At 44.9% G+C, this 23,324-nt stretch overlaps 1 protein-coding gene across 1 annotated transcript; it reads right to left on the reverse strand.

Annotated features, from left to right (window-relative positions):
• Positions 1–16,124: 16,124 nt before the first annotated feature.
• On the reverse strand, positions 16,125–17,525 carry LOC135222765 (gastrula zinc finger protein XlCGF57.1-like). Its single transcript, XM_064261017.1, has one exon. The coding sequence runs from the start codon at positions 17,418–17,420 to the stop codon at positions 16,125–16,127; it is 1,296 nt and encodes a 431-aa protein (XP_064117087.1). The 5' UTR covers positions 17,421–17,525.
• Between the last annotated feature and the right edge of the window lie 5,799 nt (positions 17,526–23,324).

Below are 23,324 nucleotides of genomic sequence, written 5' to 3' on the forward strand. Positions count from 1 at the left end.
CCAGCCAAATCCTGTGGTTGTGCCTTCTCAGTAAGCGCTTTTATGGGAAATGACCTTTTACCAACTGAGAAGGGGAAAAACAGCTGTTTGAGGACAGAGGGGACGTTAAAAAAATAAAAGAAAGCCCTCTGAATTGGAGAAGACTGCTTTGGTAAGTAAATGAAACGAAAGACCAGAACCTCTTCTTTAATACTCCTGTCCCGAAAAACAAAGGATTGCCACTTCAGGCCTCCCCGATCCGTCCTGCACCTCGCCTTATCCCATAACAATGCCAAAAACCACTATTGCAAGGACTTCTATTGGTTCCCCCCCCCAAAAAAACTGAGGGGGGTCTTGCTCGTCCCTTTTGGCCAAAGCCCCAAGGGACCCAATCCTAGGAATAGTTTAAAAAACTTCCAAGACATAGGAATATTCCCTTGAGGAGATGGTCCATTTCTGGACATTGTCCAGCTGTTTTGGCCGATGGAAGTGCATGTCTACCTTGCCGAACTCCACCCTAAGGGTCGAGAAGTCCAGCTTCCGAAGATGAGGGAAGGAGAAAAGTCCCTGTAGATTCTTCTGGTGGCTATGCCAAATCCCTCTCTTTTCCTGATAGCCTGGTAAGGGGGACAGGTTAAACACAGTTTTCCCCGCCTCCTTCCTTTGGTTTTAATGCCAATTTGTCCGCACCGACTGCCAAAGCCCTCTTCATTGATATGGTCGGTTGGCATCTTCTTAAGAAAGAGGAAGACTTCAACAGCCTTCGCTACTCGAAAAATAAAGGACCGAGGAGAAGGAAGGGGCAGCCAGGACCTCAGAAGGACTCTCCAAATTCCAAATTGCTTTAACGAAGAGGGACTGTTAAATGTTCTTATAATCTGTAAGACCTGCCCCCTTGTTTTCTTCAGAGTCCGAGACATTCTTCCAATTGTGGGTTGAGTCTTACTCGGCGAAAGAGTGTGCGACCGGTGCACTCCTCCTCTTGGGAATGTAAAGGGCTTCTGTAGCAACACCGACTGGCAAACGTGACAAGGGGCTCTACGGCCGCCTGTGCTACACCTTGAGTCCCTGCCAGAAGAAAGGCCTGATGTTGTCTTTTACACTAAGGCCTTCCTTTGAAAACCAGGACGAACGGTCGCCTTGCATGGGCGACACCTTTCGTCCTTACCAGGTGAGAAAGTCCTTAAATGTTTTTTCCCTTTTTCATGAATCCAATTCCTCCCGACAGGGGCTACGATCCCCGCCTGTTGCGACACCTAGAGGGACCCTGTTCCAGGGGAAAATTGATCTTGAGGAAAAATAAATCCCAAAGAGGAGGCCTCCAAGTTCCGCTTCAAAACTCCGATTAATTCGTCCGAATTTGTATCCTGGATTGTATAAATCCTTGCTCCCTGGCCTGTCATATGATGGATGGTTCAGGTGCGATCGATATTTGGTAAACATGCTTAGGGCTCTTCAGGCGCCATTATGCCTGGGCTTCAGGCGGGGGGGCCTCAGGCACTCCAGGCCGGCTTTGTTTCTTATTTCAGGCGCTTAGGCGTGCTTTGCGTTCTTTTTGTTTCAGGAGCCTCGGGCCTTTCCAGGCGGCCTTGCGCCTCCATTGGGCGCTTCAGGCTCTTCAGGCCTGCGAGCGACCTCGTTTCAGGCGCCTCAGGTATTCTAGGCGCTTTGCTTCCCTTTCCTTTCAGGGCTTCTCCAAGGCGCTTTGCCGCCTCATTTTCAGGCGCCTCAGGCTCTCCAGGCCGCTCTACGGTCTCCTTTCAGGCGCTCTAGGCTGCCTCCAGGAGTTATATGTTTCCTTTCATCCAATTGCAGGCTTTTTCAGGGCCCGCCTTTTGCGCACTAACCTCACATTTCCTTCTGTTTGTTTTTTCTTTTTGTTTTTTTTTTTTCTTTTTTTTCATTTCCATTACTTGATGGAGGCTTTAACGCCTCACTTTCAGGCGCTTTTCGCCTCACTAGAAGAGTTTCAGGATCTTCAGTCACTTTGCGCCCAACTTCAGGCGCTTCAGGCGCTTTGCGCCTCATTTCAGGAGTTCGTCCGATTTCGGTAGTTTCAAATTTACGCCTCGATTCGGACGCCTCAGGCGCTTTCCTTCTAGTAGGAGATTCAGGTATATACCTATATATATCGTCTCGCCTTGACGGCGTTTTGCGCTTGACAGTAGCCCGACGTCTGGCTGGTGCCAGGCTCCTGGCAGGCGCCTCGTCCGAGCTCTCAGAGAGTTCTAAAGGACGGGATCTTTTGATCGGAAGAAATCTATCCTTCCTTCTAGGAGGATCCGATTTAAGAACTCCTACTAGCGAAGATATTTGTTTTTGCATATCCTCCAAAATCTTCGTAGCTACGTCCTTCTTTCCAATTTCCGATGCAGGAGAAGGAGCTTCTGAATACTCCTTCCTTCTCTTTTCCGGAGGATATTCTTCCGGAAATTCTTCAGGGCTTGAATAAAATGACGGAGACTTCCAAGATCTCTTCGAAGGTCTCGACAATCTATCTGAACTCCATCCATTTTTAGATGAGGAATCAGACGAAGAAAAATGATATGTTAAGATACAATAAAGTTTTGTACATACTTACCTGGCAGATATATACTTAGCTATAGACTCCGTCGTCCCCGACAGAAATTCGAATTTCGCGGCACACGCTGCAGGTAGGTCAGGTGATCTACCGCCCCTGCCGCTGGGTGGCAGGAATAGGAACGATTACCGTTCTAGAACCAGATTTTCTCTTCCACCTGTCTCCTGAGGGGAGGTTGGGTGGGCCATCAATCGTATATATCTGCCAGGTAAGTATGTACAAAACTTTATTGTATCTTAACAATATCATTTTTGTACATGGAACTTACCCAGCAGATATATACTTAGCTGATTGACACCCTTGGTGGTGGGAAAGAGACAACTATTTACTGAATAGACAGGTAAACACATACTTTGTAGGTAATAAATAAATAAAACCTTGGTCTACTTGATCAGGCGGAAGCCTCCATGGCTAATGCCTAGGAATCTGCTTCGCCTCAAGAGCCTCAGCGAGGATGTGACTATGGCTAAGAGTTCTTGTGGGTCTGTCGATGGGGTCTTATCCATTTACTCGACAGAGCCTCTTACATGACAATTTGCCTATGCCTAGTGGCATAATTAAGGAGCACAAACACCGATCCCGATCACCTGATCCTAACACGAGGGTTAGTTCTTAAGTTGAAAAGAGTTATCTACAAACTCCTTTCAAACAACCCAAAGAAAAAACACGACGTTAAATAAATTTAACTCACTAGTTAAGGATCAGTATCTGCTCCTATCCCAGCAATGTATCCGCAGACACGTATCAACCAAGAGAGAAGGATCCCCTCGAAGGTTATCTTGACATCCTTCCGATAATGGGAAGTCAACACAGAGTTGCATCTCCCGTATGTGACAGCTAATATGTCCTTATGACATATTGTTAGGGAAAGAACAAGAATTCGGAAAAGCTCGCACTTCATGCGCTTTTAATTTCTCAGCTGTTTGAAGGAATCAATCAATGCACTTATCAACGTGCTTAGGAGATCACAATGTCTCAAAGAAGGCCAGGGCGTTCTTTGATATAGATCTCTTCTGGTGAAGCCTGGAGCCTGGCTAGCGCTTGGCAGGCGCCTAGCGCCTGTCTAGCGCCTCGCGCCTGGCTAGAGCCTTGCGCCTGAATGGCGCCTAGAGCCTGGCTGGAGCCTCGCGCCCTGGCTGGTGCCTGATTGGCTCCTCCTTCCTGGCTAGCGCCTCGCGCCTGGCGGACCTTGCGTCTGGCTGGTGCCTTGCGCCTGGAAGGCACCTGGAGCCTGCAGAAGACTTCATGATTACTGTCTATGAGTCTGCATGCCTCAAGAGTTTCAGCGAGGTAGGGACCTATGACTGACAAACCCTTCTGGATCATGTCAATGGGGCTAGCCCGCTTACACGACAGAGCCTTCTCGGATCGTGCCAATGGGGGCTGACCCACTTACATGGCAGAGCCTTACCTGTATCATATCAATGGGGACTAGCCCTCTTACATGACAGAGCTTTAGGTTTTCTTTACTGGAAGGAGCCTTGAGTCTGGATGGATCCTCAATCCTGACTGGAGCCTAGCCTTGAAGGAAGCCTGGCACCTGGATGGCGCCTGGCTGGCTTCTAGAGCCTGGCTGGCTCCTAGAGCCTGGCTGGCTCCTAGAGCCTGGCTGGCTCCTAGAGCCTGGCTGGCTCCTAGAGCCTGCCTGGCTCCTAGAGCCTGCCTGGCTCCTAGAGCCTGCCTGGCTCCTAGAGCCTGGCTGGCTCCTAGAGCCTGGCTGGCTCCTAGAGCCTGGCTGGCTCCTAGAGCCTGGCTGGCTCCTAGAGCCTGGCTGGCTCCTAGAGCCTGGTTGGCTCCTAGAGCCCTGGCTGGCTCCTAGAGCCTGGCTGGCTCCTAGAGCCTGGCTGGCTCCTAGAGCCTGGCTGGCGCCTCGCGCCTGGCTTGGCTCCTCCACACTTGCTGGAGCTTCGAGCTTGGAAGAGTCTCTAGGCTGTCTGACGATGTCCACATCGGACACTCTTATATCTGTCCGATTTGTTCGCCTCTGGCGCATTTTGCGCCAGGTTGGAGGCCCGCTCCTTCTAGTATCCGACCATGACAGAGTTCCTTGGAAACTGTCCGCCTCTGGCGTTTTTCGCCTGTATTGGCATTTGGCGCTTGGCTGGCGCTACATTGTCCGAGAGTCCTGAACAACCACATAGTTATCAGGAGACTGGAGAAGGGTGGAAGAAATTCTTCCCTTTGAGCTTTTGGCCCCTGGCAAGGGGAGGTGATTTTAGTCAGCTACACCCAGTAGACGACAGGATATCTAACAATACGAGAGAGAAGAGTCTTCCTCCGAGGAGGATCCTTCGTGAACACTTCTTTTGCTAACGAGATCTCTTCTTACATGTGATGAGGTTCCTCGTTGCAGAATCTTCCCTATCCTTGCCCGAAGGAAGGGAAGGAGTCTGGAAGTCGAAGGAGACTCTGAGCTGAAATTGGGCGGAACCCTGATTTCTAGCTCTTATTGTATCTGAATACCTTCTGGGAAGCATTTTGAGCCCTCATCGCACCCCGAAGACTCTGTAGGCAAACGTTTTTAAACCATCTCTTCTTCTGTAGATGAAAATGTAAGTACGCTGCCTGGGCAACTAAACTTCTATCTGAAAGCGTTGCGTCAGGAATAGAGGGATTTATTTCTTTTGCCGAGACATACTATGCTGGCAAGAACCCATTGCCGAGTCTCCATTGAATCTGATGCGAGATTCCAATGCACAAAAAATTCACGGGTGGTCTCTTGGTCGTTTAGGGCTAAGAGAAACAAAAGAATTCCTTCATAAACTTCCTCAAAGAAGTTTGATGAGGAGCAGTTCCATTTTGTCGGAACACGGAATCTGTGGCCACAAAAAAAAAAAAAAAAAAATCCCATTCGAAGTACATGATATCCTACTCTTGTCGTATTGCGGTATCGTATAAGATCCCGAAGATCTTAATCCTCTGTTATCTCTAATTCCCTTTGTAGAGACAGAGTATGGCCTTTACTGCGTTCTTTGATAGCAGATATATACATAGGTGATTCTTCCCTCTGAAAGTGAAGAAAAAACCTCACTATGTGGTTCACAGAGGTATCGGAAGAGGACAGTTTCCTCATTCCATCTAGCACGATCTGCAGCAATTCTATGTCTTAGCCATGACTATTGTCATTTACCTTGAAAAAACCTCTCATTCATGTCCACTTCTGGTCAGTCTGCACAGCGGACAGACTCAGAGTGGAGAGGTTTTATAGGTCTATTTATAATAGATTCTGATAGAATATCCAGATACTCTTGGAAAAGCCTTACGAAACATGCTGTGAGAAGAACGTGACTGCTGTGAATCCAACCTCTCAAAGGCCAAAATGAGGCATACATCCTCTCTTCCTTTGACGCCCCAATTATCTTAATATCTGTTAAGAATTTATAACTAGGGGAAAAAAGGCTAAAGTTTATTCCCCTTCTTTAAATTTAAAGATGTCTTATATTGCTACCTCTCTTGGTTCGAGGAAAAAGAAGCAGTCTAAAGGAAGCCTGTTCGTCTTCCTACCTACAAAGAGATCTATGAAGAAGACTTTCCGCAGGTTCTCACAACTCTTTTCAATAAATGTTAGACATACGTTAACAGTTATTATCTTCGATCGAGAAGGTTCTCACGGACATGCAAAATCTTGCATCGAACCTCTTAAGGATCGTTACGTTCCGTGTCTGTTCCCAAATAGGTTCTCTTTTGTTAACGCGAACCGGGGCGAAAAAAGAGATTCTCGATGCTCTTTGCGATATTGAGAGTCGTGAATTGGCCTAAGTGATTAAAATAATAATTACATCATTCATTGTAAGCGACCCCTTTTCGATAAATGGGTAACGAAATCAGGAACGAATCTTGCCGTTGACCAAGCCAGCTGTCCGAGAGGCTACTGGACTCTTAGGTTAATAACTCGCTAAAACGAGAAAAATATCTGGATGGTGCTTCTGGCGCAATTTGCGCCAGGCTGGCGCTTCCTTCTAGTTCTTTTTAGGTTATGTGCCATAACATCTATGCCATTTATGGTACCCGACATCCTTCACAATGTTAATCCGTTCTTTAGTGGGAAATACTTTTATATACGTAGTATAGTTCCATTCAGGGAAACAACAATTCTGCCACTAAGAGAATGTTTCCCATCCGGACCTCACCCAACTTCTCTTGAGCCAATATCCGAATTTAAAAAGGTTGTGTGCGTTTCTCGAAGGATGAGAGAATTATATATATTCGCGCGCTGCCGTATTAGAATCCTTTATAATACTGTCACATTGTGGTAAACAGCATTAATCTAGGAACCTTTTTGTAAGGATACTAGGAATTCTGTAGTTGAACGTCGGTGTGTGCATAAGACTTGACCATACCGTAGTCTTAAAGTGAATTCTCTACTACATTCCTCTTCTCACTAAGCATGTACTCTAATAAGCCATTGGCTTTCGTAAGCATGAAAGCATTATACAATATAGAGTTTCGCTGTGTTAGAATCCTTTAAAAATGTTACCACGGTAAACAGCATTGAAATGTAAAATCTTTCTTATTGAAAGCTTCTTAGCAAAGGGCAGACAATATTTTATTTATGTTTGCTTAACTATCCCCTCAATCCGAGGCTAAAACCACGATTGTAGGGGAGAGACACGGTTATTCATTCCATCCACGCATGAGAGGAGACATGTTACCGCCCACTCATGAACCGACACCTACATGATACTGCGTTGGTGTCTAAGCGATAGCAGTCTCGTTAGCCCGACTGGCCTTACTCTTCCCAGAGTTGCCAGCTACTCCATTTAATAAAGGAATCTATAACATTATTATCGAACTTCAGGAAGTTCTTATAATGCATATCTAAGCGAAACAAGACTTCGATAAATCTAGAAGCTAAGTAGGTGTTGTCTTAACAATCCCTTTAAGCGTAGTCCTTCCTAGAAATTCCTGGAAGGATACTGGTAATTGAGTTGCTCAGTAAAGAAGTAACTACGGTATGTGCTTATTATTCTCATACAGCAGATACTCTACTACCTTCTTTCCTGCCGAGGCAGATAGAGAAAGGATATTCTGGCGCCTGGATCCTTGCACCTAGCGCCTGGAATGTTCCCGCGCGCCTGGAATGTTCCGCACGCTAAGAGAAAGGAGACAATCGCTCCTGGAACGTTCCGCTTGCGTGGAAGGTCCCGTGCGCCCTGACAGTTCCGAGCGCCTACTAGACCCCTTTTAGAAAGAGCCTCTTGCCCGGAAACGTTCAATGAAGGATTGTTCTGATTGCCACTCTACTGTAAAGGCTCCTTGCTCTAGCCGTCTGTTTTTCTGGCGCAATTTGCGCCAGGCTGGCGCTTTGTCTCTTTGAAGGCGCCTTGCGCCAAGAAAAATTTTCTAGAACGCGGCTCCGCGTTTGGTTGTAGGAACGCGGCTCGCGCTAGTCTGTTAGCTGGAACGCGCCTCGCTGCTGGCCTATAGGAACGTAGCTCACGCTAGCTTGCTGGAACGCGGCTTCCTGGCAGCGGCTGGCTCTTGCTCAGTGTTCTCTTAGTTTTCAGAGAACGCGCTAGATCACTCCAAACATACATTCTTCGTCTTTTCGGATGTAAGATGAAGAGACGCACCTTTTTTTAAGGATGCCTTATCAATGGCTATCCTTGGCAGTCTGGGACGTTCTACAGAACCTGCCGAGGGGACGCCTGACCGGTGGGGGTTCTCCCTAACCTTCCTGCGGCTGTCGACTTTCCTCCTCCACTGGTCTGGGAGTTTGGAAGAGGTCTAGGCCTGGAGCGCTACGGAGCCGATCAGACGCACCCTCCACTGCACTGGGAACACTATATTCACTTCTTTACCTTTTTAGAGCTCGCCTTTTGAGCTCCATCCATTTATCTTCAAATTTGCACATATGAATTTGTAGATTCTGTGAGTAAGAAGGTGATGAGGATGCAACAACTACTAGAATTGTCAATACTCTAACTGCTCGTTAGTACGAGAGCTCTTAAAGCTTCTAAAGGAAGCGTTATCTAGTTATATGCTTTCTGACTTCCTAAAGTAGGAAGTTAGATCTTATATTTCCTTCATCAAGTTCTAACACTTATACACGTATTAGTGAAAAAAAAAAAATCAATATTTCCCTTATTGCAAAATATAAGTGTCTACCGAAAAATTCGGTAGTTTCACGTAATATATTCTTCGAAATTTCGAAGCCAAAGGCGCTTTCCTTCTAGTAGGAGATTCAGGTATATACCTATATATATCGTCTCGCCTTGACGGCGTTTTGCGCTTGACAGTAGCCCGACGTCTGGCTGGCGCCAGGCTCCTGGCAGGCGCCTCGTCCGAGCTCTCAGAGAGTTCTAAAGGACGGGATCTTTTGATCGGAAGAAATCTATCCTTCCTTCTAGGAGGATCCGATTTAAGAACTCCTACTAGCGAAGATATTTGTTTTTGCATATCCTCCAAAATCTTTGTAGCTACGTCCTTCTTTCCAATTTCCGATGCAGGAGAAGGAGCTTCTGAATACTCCTTCCTTCTCTTTTCCGGAGGATATTCTTCCGGAAATTCTTCAGGGCTTGAATAAAATGACGGAGACTTCCAAGATCTCTTCGAAGGTCTCGACAATCTATCTGAACTCCATCCTTTTTTAGATGAGGAATCAGACGAAGAAAAACACTGTTTAAGGACGTCTTTCCAACGACTATCCTTGGCAGCCCGGGACGTAACTACGGGATCTGCCGAGGGGACGCCTGACCGGAGGGGATTCTCTGAAACCTCCCTGCGGCTTTCGACATTTCTTCTCCACTGGGCTTGGGAGCTTGAAAGAGGTCTAGGCCTGGGAGCGAAACAGAGCCGATCAGACGCACCCTCCACTTCACTGAGAACACTTTCACTGCACTTACCTTCCAGTTCTTTAATTTTTTGCTCCATATGCTTAAGCGAAGCTTTCAGACTCGCAATTTCAGATGTTGAGCTTGCCGAGTCAGATAATCGGGAAGGTAAAGCTGTATGGGAGGAAACAATTGGGTTAGCAATAGGCAATAGTCCGCTAACTGGCTCGTTAGAGACCGACCTACTTACACTTTTGGAAGAGACTTTTCTAGCCCTATCTCTCTCCAACTTTCTCAAGTAGGAATCAAGCAACTTCCATTCCTCCTCATTCAAATCCTTGCACTCATCACATGTATTCAATTGCGAGCATACATTCCCTCTACAATTTTTACAAGTGGTGTGAGGATCCACCAAAGCTTTCGGTAGTCTCACAAAACAATTCTCATTCACACACACTCTGAACGAAATCGAAACGTCAGACATTATGAGAAATTCCAAATCCAAAATCCAAAAACAGTCCACAATAGCGTATGCCAAACCAAAGATCCAATAAGTCACCAAATAGCAGTCCAAAAGATCAACGGCGTAATGAAATTCGAAAATCAAGTCAGGAGGAACTAGCAAACGATGTTACTAGTATCCGCGACAGAGAAAATCTAGCTTAAAACGGTAATAGTTCCTATTCCTGCCACCCAGCGGCAGGCGGCGGGATCACCTGACCTACCTGTAGTGTGTGCCGCGAAATTTGAATTGTCGGGGACGACGGAGTCTATAGCTAAGTATATATCTGACAGGGAAGTTGAATGTATGAAAATATCATTTTCACATAAGTGACTTACCAAACAATTACTTAGCTGACTCCACATTACCCGGAAGGTGGGTATATGGACACCTTTCTGAATATAAATAGTTCATGTGCTCACATTATATATAATGTCTGCAGTACCTTACCTTGTGAGAGAGCATCTACAGGTAGATACTGCCTCTGGTCGGCGCTCTCATCACATGTAGGAGACGTGGCAGTAAAGGCCAGGGTCGTCCCTACTAATGGTGGGATTTTTGCAATCATGGAAGTTCACCGATGATTGACAAAAAACAACAATAATCTGCCCTTGCCCTGGGCGAAAAGACCAGATAAAAAACCATACAAAAAACCATCACCTACACTAAAAACCATATGGTACCCTTAACCAGATATAAGGACTGGTGGGTACTTCAGGTACATGTACCCCCCGGCTTCCCACAAACTCAAAAAACCTCAAATTCAAGGCAAGGAGATAGTAGAGGGAAAAACCGAGTCCCCTATGCTTCCTCTCCCAACACCATTCCCACTACTGACAACGGTCCCAATATAAAGCAGTTTTCGTAAGTAGTTTCTACCTCCTTCAAATAGTGAGATGTAAACACAGACTTCGACCTCCAGAATGTAGTTTGCAAAATGGAGGATAGAGACATATTCTGTTTGAAAGCCAATGACATAGCTACTGCACGAATCTCATGCGTCTTCACTTTCAGCACCCTAAGAGCATGTTCCTGAGTTTGGGCATGCGCTTCTCGGATCAAACTCCTCAGGAAAAAGGACATTGCATTCTTTGAAAGAGGCTGAGACGGGTCTTTCACCGAGCACCAGAGTCAGTTCGACTCTCCTCTCACAGTTTCTGTCCTAGTCAGGTAGTGTCTGATGGCTCTGACCGGACACAATGTATGTTCCTCATCTTCCGACCCAACTAAGTCCATTAGGTTCTTTATCTTGAAAGAATGGGGCCAAAGATTCAAAGGATCCTCATTTTTAGCAAGAAAATCTGTTACATAAGAGCAAACTGCATTGGCCTGGGTGAAACCCACTTCCTTACTCATCGCCTGCAACTCACTTACTCTTCCCGCTGTGGCTAAGGCAACTAGGAATAGTGTCTTCCTAGTTACGTCCCTCAAGGTTGCAGAATTCAATGGTTCGAATTGGGGGCCGTTGAGCCACCTTAAAACTATATCCAAGTTCCATTCCACTTCTACAGGCTTGAAAATCTTGGAGGAACTAAAGGATCTGATCAGGTCACTGATGTCCTGATTTGATGAAATGTCGAGGCCTCTATGCTTGAAAACCGATGAAAGCATGGCCCTATATCCTTTAATAGTTGAAGTGGCCAACTTCTTGGTGTCCCTCAGAAATAACAAAGATTCTGCAATTTCTGTTATAGATGTCTCAGAAGAAGAGATGCTATGTTGTCTGCACCATGACCTAAAAACTCTCCACTTGGACTGGTAGAGCTTGGCAGAAGAACTTCTTCTGCAGCTAGCAATAGCCTCTAACGCCCTTCGCGAAAACCCTTTTGCTCTGACCAGGTTCCTGACAGTCTGAATCCTGTCAGGGCCAGAGGGGTTATTTGAGAAGCGATGGATTTTGTGGAAGTAGTCTGGGAAAATCCACCAACAGATTGAGAAGGTCCGGGAACCACTCTTTGGCGATTGTTCCTCGATGTGGCGAACAGATCTATTGATGGTCTTCCCCAAAGCTTCCAGAGGTCCTGACACACACTCTCGTTCAGGGTCCATTCTGTTGGTAACACCTGATTTACCCGACTCAGTTCGTCTGCTAGTACGTTCATTCTCCCTTGCACGGATCTTGGAAAAAGGGTGATCCTCTTCTCGTTCGTCCAGGTGGGGAGATCTACGGCTATCTTGTTGGGAGAGAACAAGTGGGTGCCTCCCTGCTTCCGTACATATGACAACGCTGTGGTGTTGTGCGAGTAGACCGCTATGTTTCTTCCAGTGACTAAATGGTCGAACGCTTGTAGCCCTAAGAGGATGGCCTTCAATTCCTTCGCATTGATGTGCAAGGTCTTTTCTTGTTCTGTCCACAGACCTGACGCTGTCTGAGGCATCTGAGAAGAACTGCAGGTCGGGGTTCAACACGACTAGGGAGATTCCTTCTTGTAATCTTTCCCTCGAAAGCCACCAATGAAGATCCATCTTTACCTCTTCTGTCAGGGGGAAAACTAATGAGTCCGACTGTGTCTTCTGAGACCAATTTGCTTTCAGGAAGAACTGAAGCGGCCTCATGTGTAGGCGTCCTAACCTGACAAAACTCTCCACTGAAGCCAGGGTCCCGAGTAGGCTCATCCATTCGAGCGCTGAGCAGGACAGGCAAACCAGAAATTGCTGGACTGTTGACAGGCAGGACTCTATCCTCTTCGGGGAGAGAAAAACCCGAAAAGCTAGAGAGTCTAGTATCATCCCTAAATAGAGAATCCTCTGAGTTGGAATCAACTGGGACTTCTCCGTGTTTACTATGATACCCAATTGTTGTGTCAAAGTCAGTGTCTTCTCCAAGTCCTTCACACACTGACACCTGGATCTGGCTCTCAGGAGCCAGTCGTCTAAGTAAAAAGCTGTGTTGATCCCCATCAAATGCAGCCACTTTCCCAGAGGAGCGAGAATCTGAGTAAATACTTGAGGGGCGGTTGATAGACTGAAGCATAGGGCTCTGAACTGGAAGACTCTCTTCTTGAAGACGAATCTCAGGAACTTCCTGGAGTCCTGATGGATGGGGACATGGAAGTATGCATCCTTCATGTCGAGAGATACCATCCAGTCGCCCGGTTGGATGGCTGACATTACCAATCGACTGGTTTCCATTCGGAATTTCGTCTTCCGAACGAAGAGGTTCAGAGCGCTTACGTCCAACACAGGTCTCCATCCCCCTGATGCCTTGGGGACTACGAAGAGTCTGTTGTAAAACCCTGGGGAGTTCGTATCTGTTACTTCCTCTATGGCCTCTTTGTTGATGAGCCCTTCTACTTCTTTGGCTAAAGCCAAACCTCTTGTTGATCCTGTCGAGTATGCTGTCAAACAGACAGGTGTATTGTACAGTGGTGGATCCTGCGTAAAAGGGATCACATATCCCTCTCGAAGCACCTGAATTACCAACTGTTCTGCTCCTCTTCAACTCCATTCCTCCCTGTAGTCGTGGAGTCTTGCCCCAACGGGTGTGCGAAGGACCTTCCGATCATTTCTCTGTCTTAAAGGAAGGTTTCTTGGTAGACTTGGAGGTGGTTCATAGATTTGTTCTTGGTCTCTGCTGCCACTTTGATTTACCTCCTCGAAAGGGATGTTTTGAAGAGGAGAAGCTTTGGCTTCTGTCGCTGGAGGTACCTTAGGTCTTCTTGCTGACTGAAAGAGAAGATCATTGGTGGACTTTTTCTCAAATTCCAACAGCACATGTTTAATGGTTTCTTCTGGAAACAGGTGAGATTTACTCAGGGGGAAGAACAACAAAGCCGATTTTTGGTTCGTAGTTACTGCTCGAGATGTGAAGGAGCACCACCGTTCTCTCTTCTTTAGTACTCCCATAGTGAATAGGGCGGCCAATTCCCCTGAATCATCTCTCGACAGAAACATCCTCATCTAGAGACTGGCAATCTTCAATTTTTCTGGCTAACGCTGCAATAGTCCAATCCAGAAAACTGAAGACTTCGATCAACTTGTATACGTTCTTCACTAGGTGATCCAACTCGGGTGAAGAGAACAACACTTTCGCAGCCGAGAACGCTACTGTTCTGCTTGAGTCCACAAGACCGGAGAAGTCTCCTCAGGAGGAGGCAGAAACTCCCAAAGAAGGAACTTCTCCTGTCGCATAAAACCTGTAGGTTTTATTCTGCAGCTTCGATGGAGGAAAAGCGAACGAAGCCTTGCCTGACTCCCTCTTCTTAGCATGCCACTCTTCTACTTCCTTTAGTGCTTTCTTCGAGGACTGAGAAAGAACTAGTTTCGGTAACCCCGAAGGCGCTGATCTCCTATCCTTCACAAACATCGACGGAGGTGAAGAAGGCGAAGCAGGTTAAAAAAAAATCTGGATAAGTCTGTAAAAGAAACCTTAACAGACTAGAATAAGCAGAAGAGGGCTTCGCATCCTGGTCTTGAGTTTCCTCTTCCGACAGGATGGCCGATACCCTGTCTTCCTCTTCTGTCTGGCTCGTTGTCTTCTCTAAAAAGACCATCAATTTTTGAAGTTGATGTTTAAATAAAACCCAAAGCAGAATCCTCTAGCAAAGGTTTGGCCTTCGCATCATCCTTAGGCGAAGACGAAGTCGTGGCTGTCGTACGGCTCTTCTTCGAAAACGAACGATTGGGAGTCGAAACAACACGAGACGTATGAGGTGAACGAGTCGAAGCAGTTCGAGGCGAATGAGGCACACGAGTCAAAACAGCTCAAGACGTATGAGGCACATGAGTCGAAACAGCTCGAGACGTATGAGGCGAACGAGTCGAAGCAGCTCGAGGCGAATGAGGCGCATGAGTCGAAACAGCTCGAGACGTATGAGGCGAGCGAGTCGAAGCAGCTCGAGGCGAACGAGTCGAAACAGTTCGAGACGAATGGGGCGAACGAGTCGAAACTCCTCGAGGCGAATGAACTATCGATACAAAACGAGGCGAGGCAGTCTCACAAGCGCGCGAGTGCTGTGACGCACGTGAGCGTCTCACTCCATCTAAGTTACGCTATCCGAAGAGGACTGATGATCTTCCCGGAAAAACTGGTCCGGTGCGAAACTGCAGGAAGGTTGTGGACTCCAGTGCTCCTTGGATTTCTTAACAGGCAGCGACATCCCTCTCGTACGCTGGGCATGTCTCTTCAACAGACGCGACACTAAATCACACCACACTTTTGCCTCGACACAGGCGACTGCACTTCCGAGTCAGACGACAACTGCGCGTCTCTGATATCTACGCCTTTCCAGCGGCGTTTTCTGGACACTCGCGAGTCGACTATGTCGACGGAGTCGGTGACTGACCGTGGGCAAACTCCCCCAGTCTCCCTTCGACCTCCGGTATGTCTTCTCCCGAGAGCTGGGGAGTATGACAGTGACCTTTGTCTAGGAGAACAGGGGGAACGGACAGCCACCTCCTCGGACACGACACTGACACTTGGCCTAACACTGGCCTTTTCACATAACTTCTCTACGAACGCACGAAACGACATACCCAAATCCATAACAGATTTTGCCAAGAACTCAAATTTCTTGTCTATCTTGGACTCTAACAAGGAAATGGTGTTGGGATCGGAAACATGGGATACCTGGTCTGGAGTAATTGGTACTGAAGTTGGAGGACTATCAATAGGTGAAATATTCGATAAAAGTGGAGAAGATAGTGACGATTTGTTTGCCTCTGAAGGCATGGGAGTTGTCTCTACTCTAGTTTTACTACCCGCTCTAAGAGCTGCTTTCCTTTTCCTATCTTTGTTCATCTTATCCAAATGAGCTTGAAAAGTCTTACAACCTTGTTCATCTAAACTACGGCACTCATCACAAGTTAATTCCTTGCAACAGCACTGACCCCTACATTTACCACATTTGGAGTGCAGATCGTAACATAGTTTAGCTAATCTAGTTTTGCAACCACTGCTGCAAAACCTAACTGAAGAAGAACTAGCATCAGACATCTTCGTAATAATTCGTTAATAACTAGGCAGCTAACTGATGAAGCAAAAAAGCCAACCAAGAAATTGTACATCACCAAAAAGAAAAAATCCACAATGGCGACGAAAGTCGACTGCAACACAAACCACCGGTGTTACCCCGTGGCCGGCAGAAAACGAATTGAAGTCTTAAGCTCAGCAGTACCAGGTATTCCCAAAAGTGGGCAGGATCTGTATCACCTACACGAACAATGGCGCTACCGCCGCCAGGAATTTGAATTTTCGACTGCCAGGTAAGAAAGCGTACAGCTAATGTAATTGTTTGGTAAGTCACTTATGTGAAACTACTTGAACAGAGATCAAGTAAACAGTTTCTGTCTAGTGTAAATTCTCGTGTCTTTTGAGATGACTTGGCTGAGAAAAACTTTTTTGACATATAGAGCAAGTGTATGGTTTCTCTCCTGTATGAGTTCTCGTGTGTGTTTTGAGATCACCTGATTGATAAAAACTTTTTTGACATATAGGGCAAGTGAATGGTTTCTCTCCTGTATGAGTTCTTGTGTGTGTTTTGAGATGACCTGGCCGAGAAAAACTTCTTTGACATACAGAGCAAGTGAATGGTTTCTCTCCTGTATGAGTTCTCATGTGTCTTTGGAGATTACTTTGAAGAGAAAAATTACTTTGACATATAGAGCAAGTGTATGGTTTCTCTCTTGTATGAGTTCTCATGTGTGTTTTGAGATCCCCTGATTGAGAAAAACTTTTTTGACATACAGGGCAAGTGAATGGTTTCTCTCCTGTATGAATTCTCATGTGTCTTTGGAGATTACATTGAAGAGAAAAACTTTTTTGACATATAGAGCAAGTATATGGTTTCTCTCCTGTATGAGTTCTCATGTGTTCTGTGAGACCACTTGAATGAAAAAAACTTCTTTGACATATAGAGCATGTATATGGTTCCTCTTCCGTATGAGTTCTCATGTGTACTTTGAGATTAATTTGATGAGAAAAACATCTTTGACATATAGCGCAAATATATGGTTTCTCTCCTGTATGAGTTCTCATGTGAGATTTGAGATGAACTGATTGAGAAAAGCTTCTTTGACATATAGAACAAATATATGGTTTCTCTCCTGTATGAGTTCTCATGTGATATTTGAGATATGTTGACTGAGAAAAGCTTCTTTGACATATAGAGCAAGTATATGGTTTCTCTCCTGTATGAGTTCTCATATGACATTTGAGATTAGCTAATTGAGAAAAGCTTCTTTGACATATAGAACAAGTATGTGGTTTCTCTCCTGTATGAGTTCTCATGTGGGATTTCAATTGGGACATCTTTGGAAATGTCCTTTGGCATTCAGCACAACTTATTTGCTTCCCTGCTGTGATTTTTCTACCCAAATGTCTATTTTCTTCTGCCATACATATCTTCTTCTTTCCACTTCCATCATCATAGCTTGGAGAGCTGTCCTCCTCCTCCTCATACTTTATAAATTGGGATAAACGGTTCACATCCAATTCCCCACCGTCAAAAAATTCTGGTTCTGCCTTGACTTCTAAGAAGGGGTCTGCAAACGAAGAGCCTTCCCCTGTGTTTTCAGTTCGACCCTCCTCCAAATTCTCCTTCTCTTCTTTGAGCAACAACAACGAGGACGATTTTTCAGCTTCCATTTTCACAGGATGTTCTCTGTGCAATACTCAATCCTAGCTAGGAACTGAAGTAATTTTCCTGTTTGGAATAATCTGAAATAAAATAAGCAATCTAAGAAAAACATGTTCTGAATAGTCCCATTCATAACAACTCTAAAATAAGCATCCTCTGGAAAATCAAATATCACAATGCAATGATCAACCGGACACAATGTCTCAGAAGAAGCAATAAAACAGCATCCTTAGATCTGTTCAGAACCAACAAATTTATTCAGGCTAAAGTTGGTCGACAATTCTACTAGATTCTGCTTTACCACAAATTCCTGACTTACTCTAAATTTGACAATCAAATGAATAGTATCTTTCCTTCATGAGCTGGGAGTATTACAAATATCAAAATTTTTTAAAGTAAATTGTATTTTTCCTAATTATACAAACCTGAGGTCCTTAACATGTTATTTTCATGATAAAAGGGATTTTGACGAAGGAAAAATCTATTTCTGGGCAAGGGTCCGTGTCGCCCAGTGAAATCCCCCCCTGTTTATATTCCACCCTTGCACCCAATATTGGTCTCTAACTTCAAGGATGGCCACGAGAGGCGCTGCTGTCGGCGTGGGGGAGTTTGTAGTACTAGTTGCCGACGCCGGCTGTGTACCAGCTCTCTCGGGAGGGGGATTTTGATGAAGGAGAATTCTAAATGACAAGAGGTCCGTGGTAGTGTTCTCACTCGCCCCAGTACCATACCGACACCCTCTTTTATTTAGGGTGAGCGAGTCAGATACTCTGACATCCCCCTATTTTTGTTTTTCTCTGGTAATGTTAGTATCATTTACCTAGAAATAATGAACTTAAGGGATTATTTCACTGGGCGACACGGACCCTTGCCCAGAAATAGATTTTTCCTTCATCAAAATCCCTTTTCTGGGCTCAGTCCGTGTCACTTCGTGAAATAGTACCAGAGAATTGGCACAAGATTGGAAAGAAACAAAAATAAGGTCTCAAGAAAACGAAAAGAAAACAAAAACAGTTTTAATCTAGTTGAAATATTTACAGAGTTATCATACTTAAACTTAAAGTTAGTACAATTTAACATGTGTTAGCCTTAAAATATATAACATAACTTAAAATTACACTTAGGCTAACTTATGATAACTTAAAACTAGAATGTATCAGACATTAATATATACAAGTGAGACTCTCTAGCATAAAAATAAGAGAGGATAACTCACTATAGTCCTTAAGATTATTATTAAACATTTATGATATAAAAATAAGGGAGGACATCACCAAACAGTCACAATCAGCAATAATATTTACAAGTGTGAGTGCCCCTAGCAAAAAAATAAGGGACACGTCACAATATCTAGCCTTCTTAAGCAGCTAAGGCTCAAGACAGGATTGAGCTTGACAGTAGGGTTAGGGGAAATATTAGTGAGGCAGGTAGAAAGGAGATCTGGATCTTCGGCTACAACTACTAGACAGTGTCAGGAGAAACTATGTTTCCCGCTGCCACTGCCGGAAATTTAAGAGATTCCAAGGATTTCAAGTAGTGACGTTTGAAAACTGTCGGCGATTTCCAGCCCGTGTACTTTTTTAAATCATCAAAATTCATATGCTGGAAGTAATTAATAGAGGTGGCTACTGCCCTGATGTCATGGGCTCTAGAGAATGAATCAGGGTTAGCTTGTTTAATAAAGTACAGGATTTGTTGTCTGATCCCTTTAATGGAAATGGTGCCACCTTTTTCCCTTATAAAGAGGGGGCCTGAGGATCTAGATGATGTCCTGGACAGATAGGCTCGTAAGGTCGTCACCGGACATAGAGAAGGGTCTTGGGAAGAGGGAGGACCTTCCAGGGGGCCCACCTCATTAAGGGATTCTCATTTTTTGCCAAAAAGCTACGATCTGGAGATAGAAGGACTTCTCCTGAAGGGAGAAATTCTACATGTCCAGAGTCTCTGGAAAGGGCCGACAGTTCTGATATTCTGGCTCCTGAGGCCAGACTTAATAAGAATAATGTCTTTCTTAATATCATCATATAATTGCATGAATCGTTGTCAGTATCTGAAGCCAGTTTGAGGACGTCATTCAAGAACCATGAAATTGAAGTAGGCCTTTCTGAAGGTCTGAGCCTAGCACAAGCTTTGGGAATAGATGAAAAGTACGAGTCTGTTAAGTCTATCTTAAAGCCAAACTGGAAGATTTTCTTTAAAGCTGACTTATTGGTGGTAATAGTGCTAGCTGCTAGACCTTTTTCAAACAGGGATCTGAAAAAGGATATGGCTAAATTAACTGTCATGGTTTGAGCGTCTGTTTCCTTCAGGAAATTTGCCAGTTTTTTAACTGCTGCATCATACTGGCGCAAAGTTGATTCCCTTTTATCCGATTCTAAGAAAAGGATGTTGTGGGGATCAATATTTGCGTGTCTCTTAGCCGCGAACTTCATGAAGTCCATAAAGTTAGGGTTTTGAGAATTCCTGAGGAAGCGAACACAGTCCTCATTTGTACTGACTGAGACAGTTTGGGATTGGGAATCTGTTGAGGTCAGAGACCCAATTCCAGGAGGAGAGGATACCAATTGCTCTTGGGCCAATCCGGGGCTACTAGAGCTACTTGTCCCTTGAATGACCTGAGTTTGTTCAGGACTTTCAATAGAAGATTCACTGGAGGAAAGATGTATATCTTCCTCCATTGATTCCAATCTATGGACATGGCATCTGTGGCATAGGCCAGAGGGTCCAGGTTGGGGGCCACATAGTAAGGAAGCTTGTGGTTGGATTGGGACGCGAAAAGATCCACCTGTAGGCCTGGGACCTTTTGGCATATCCACTGGAATGAATGCCTGTCTAGGGACCACTCCGATTCTAGAGGGACTGAGCGAGACAGAGCGTCCGCTATCACATTCCTTACTCCCGCCAGATGAGTGGAGGATAGATGCCATTTGTATTTGGCTGCTAGGGAGAAAATGGCTATCATAACATGGTTCACATGTCTTGACTTGGATCCTCCTCTGTTGATGCAGTGTACCACTACTGCGCTGTCCAATACTAGTTTGATATGGGAATTCTTGGCTGGAAGAAGCCTTTTCAGGGTGAGGAATACTGCCATGGCTTCCAATACGTTTATGTGAAGCCGGCGGAACTGAGGCGACCAAGTCCCTTGAACTTTCTTGAATTGGGAGTATCCTCCCCACCCGCTTAGAGAGGCGTCCGTGTGGATAACCAACGCCAGAGGGGGGAACTGGAGAGGAACTGATTTGGACAGATTTCTGGACTCCGCCCAGGGGCGGAGACGCTTGCGAAGAATCGGCGGGATTACTGACAACTTGTCTCGAGATTTGACATTTGCTCTTGAGCGCCAAACTCGGTTTATATCCTTCAACTTTGCTTTCAACAGAACGTCTGTGACCGATGCAAAAAGGGATTTTGACGTAGGAAAAATCTATTTCTGGGTGATTGGCTCGTGTCGCCCTATGAAATATCCTTAAGATCATTATTTCTAGGTAAAATTAATCTAAAATTACCAGAGAAAAATAAAATTAAGAAAATGTCAGTAAAACTGACTCGCTCACTCTATAAAAGAAGTGTCGGTATGGGAATATAGGCGAGTGGGATCACTACCACGAGTCATTTACCATTTAGACCTTCCAACATAAAATCCCCACCAGAGAGAGCTGATACTAAAGGGTGATGCGGCCGCTACTACTACTACTACCGACGCCACGGACAGCAGCGCCCCTAGCGGTCATCCTTAATCTATGAACATCTTGTCCTGTAGGGTGGGTAAAAGAAAACAGGGTGGGTTTCATAGGGCGACACGAGCCAATCACCCAGAAATAGATTTTTCCTACGTCAAAATCCCTTTTCTGGGCTCAGCTCGTGTCGGCCTATGAAATAGTACCAGAGAAACAGACAAGATGGGAATAAGGACAAATGAAACCCAATAGTAAAAAAGAGATATATAATATAAGTGAATCAGGGACATTACAGTATACAAACAAAAGTACTTAAAGCTAACTTATCCTAAACAATGGCATGGTAAAGAAAGCAATCAATATAAAGTACTTAAAATTAACTTATATTAGACATGGTGATACATAATAGTGTAATGGCAAGAACAATATAGAATGATTCACTTAATTAAGATATTTACAAAATATACAAACTCATTGTGTTCTACCCTAGCATAAAAATAAGGGTAGAAACACTGAAGTACATTATATGTACAAAACGTGGATGTCCCTAGCAAAAAAATAAGGGACAATCCACCAATATGATTCTAGCGGCTAAGGCTAGAGTATCCCGAGTAGCATGGCAATAGGGTGAGGCATGTTGGACGAGGTAGGTAGAAAGGAGACCTGGATCTATACTACAACTACTGTGCAGTATCAGGAGAAACAATGTTTCCGCTGCTACTGCAGAAAATTTTAAAGATTCCAAGGACTTCAGGTAATGACGTTTAAAGACTGTCGGTGATTTCCATCCAGTATACTTTTTAAGATCCTCAAAGTTCATATGTTGGAAGTAATTAATTGAGGTGGCTACTCCTCTGATGTCATGTGCTTTTGGAAATGAATCAGGGTTGGCTTGTTTAATGAAGTAAAGGATCTGTTGTCTGATTCCTTTCACTGATAAAGTGCCACCTTTTTCTCTCATAAAGAGAGAACCTGAGGATCTAGAGGATGTACGAGATAGAAAGGCTCTTAAAGTTGATACTGGGCAGAGAGAAGGATCTTGCGGAAGTTGGTGATGGACTTTCCAAGGAGAGCCCTAACCCACCTTGCAAGGGGATCCCTCATTTTTTGCTAAAAAGCTACGATCCGGGGAAAGTAGAACTTCTCCTGAGGGGAGAAATTCCACATGACCCGCATCTCTGGATAGAGCCGACAGTTCTGAAATTCTGGCTCCTGAAGCCAGGCTTAACAAAAATAACGTCTTTCTAAGGAGCATCATGAATGTGCAAGACGAGTTGTCAGTATCTGAGGCTAGTTTGAGGACATCATTTAAGAACCATGAAACTGCAGTAGCCTTTCCTTTGAGAAGGTCCGAGTCTAGCACAGGCTTTGGGAATAGACGTAAAGTAAGATTCTGTTAGATCTATTTGGAAACCCAACTGAAAGATTTTCTTCAAAGCCGATTTATTAGTAGTAATAGTGCTAGCTGCTAAACCTTTTTCAAACAAGGACCTGAAAAAGGATATAGCTAAATTAACTGTCATGGTTGTAGTGTTTGATTCATTCAGGAAGGATGCTAATTTTTTAACAGCTGAGTCATATTGCCTAATAGTTGACTCTTTTTTGTCTGATTCTAGAAAGAGAATGTTTTGTGGATCAATATTAGCATCTTTTTTAGCCGCAAACTTCATGAAGTCCATAAAGTTAGGGTCTGGAGAATTCCTGAGGAAGCGAACACAGTCCTCATTTGTACTGATTGGGATTGGGAATCCGTTGAGGTCGGAGACCCAATTCCAGAAGCAGCGGATACCAGTTGCTTTTTGGCCAGTCTGGAGCAATCAGAGCTACTAGTCCCTTGAAAGTCCTCAGCTTGCTCAAGACTTTCAAAAGAAGATTCACTGGAGGAAATATATAGATTTTCCTCCATTGATTCCAATCTAACGACAGGGCATCCGTGGCATAGGCCAGAGGGTCCAGGTTGGGGGCCACATAGCAAGGGAGCTTGTGGTTCGCTTGTGAGGCGAAGAGATCTACTTGTAGGCCTGGGACTCTCTGGCATATCCACTGGAATGACCTGTCGTCTAGGGACCAATCTGATTCCAGAGGGACTGACCGGGACAAAGCGTCTGCTATCACATTTCTTACCCCTGCCAGGTGAGTGGCGGACAGATGCCATCTGTGTTTGTCTGCTAGCGCAAAGATGGCTATCATGACATGATTCACGTGTTTGGATTTGGACCCTCCTCTGTTGAT

The sequence above is a fragment of the Macrobrachium nipponense genome, chromosome 8, assembly GCF_015104395.2.
Source record: "Macrobrachium nipponense isolate FS-2020 chromosome 8, ASM1510439v2, whole genome shotgun sequence".
Taxonomy (NCBI): Eukaryota; Metazoa; Arthropoda; class Malacostraca; order Decapoda; family Palaemonidae; genus Macrobrachium; species Macrobrachium nipponense.

Bases quoted from the DNA above. Each gene is read 5' to 3' on its own strand.
- LOC135222765 (XM_064261017.1), bottom strand. From the start codon at position 17,420: ATGGAAGCTGAAAAATCGTCCTCGTTGTTGTTGCTCAAAGAAGAGAAG.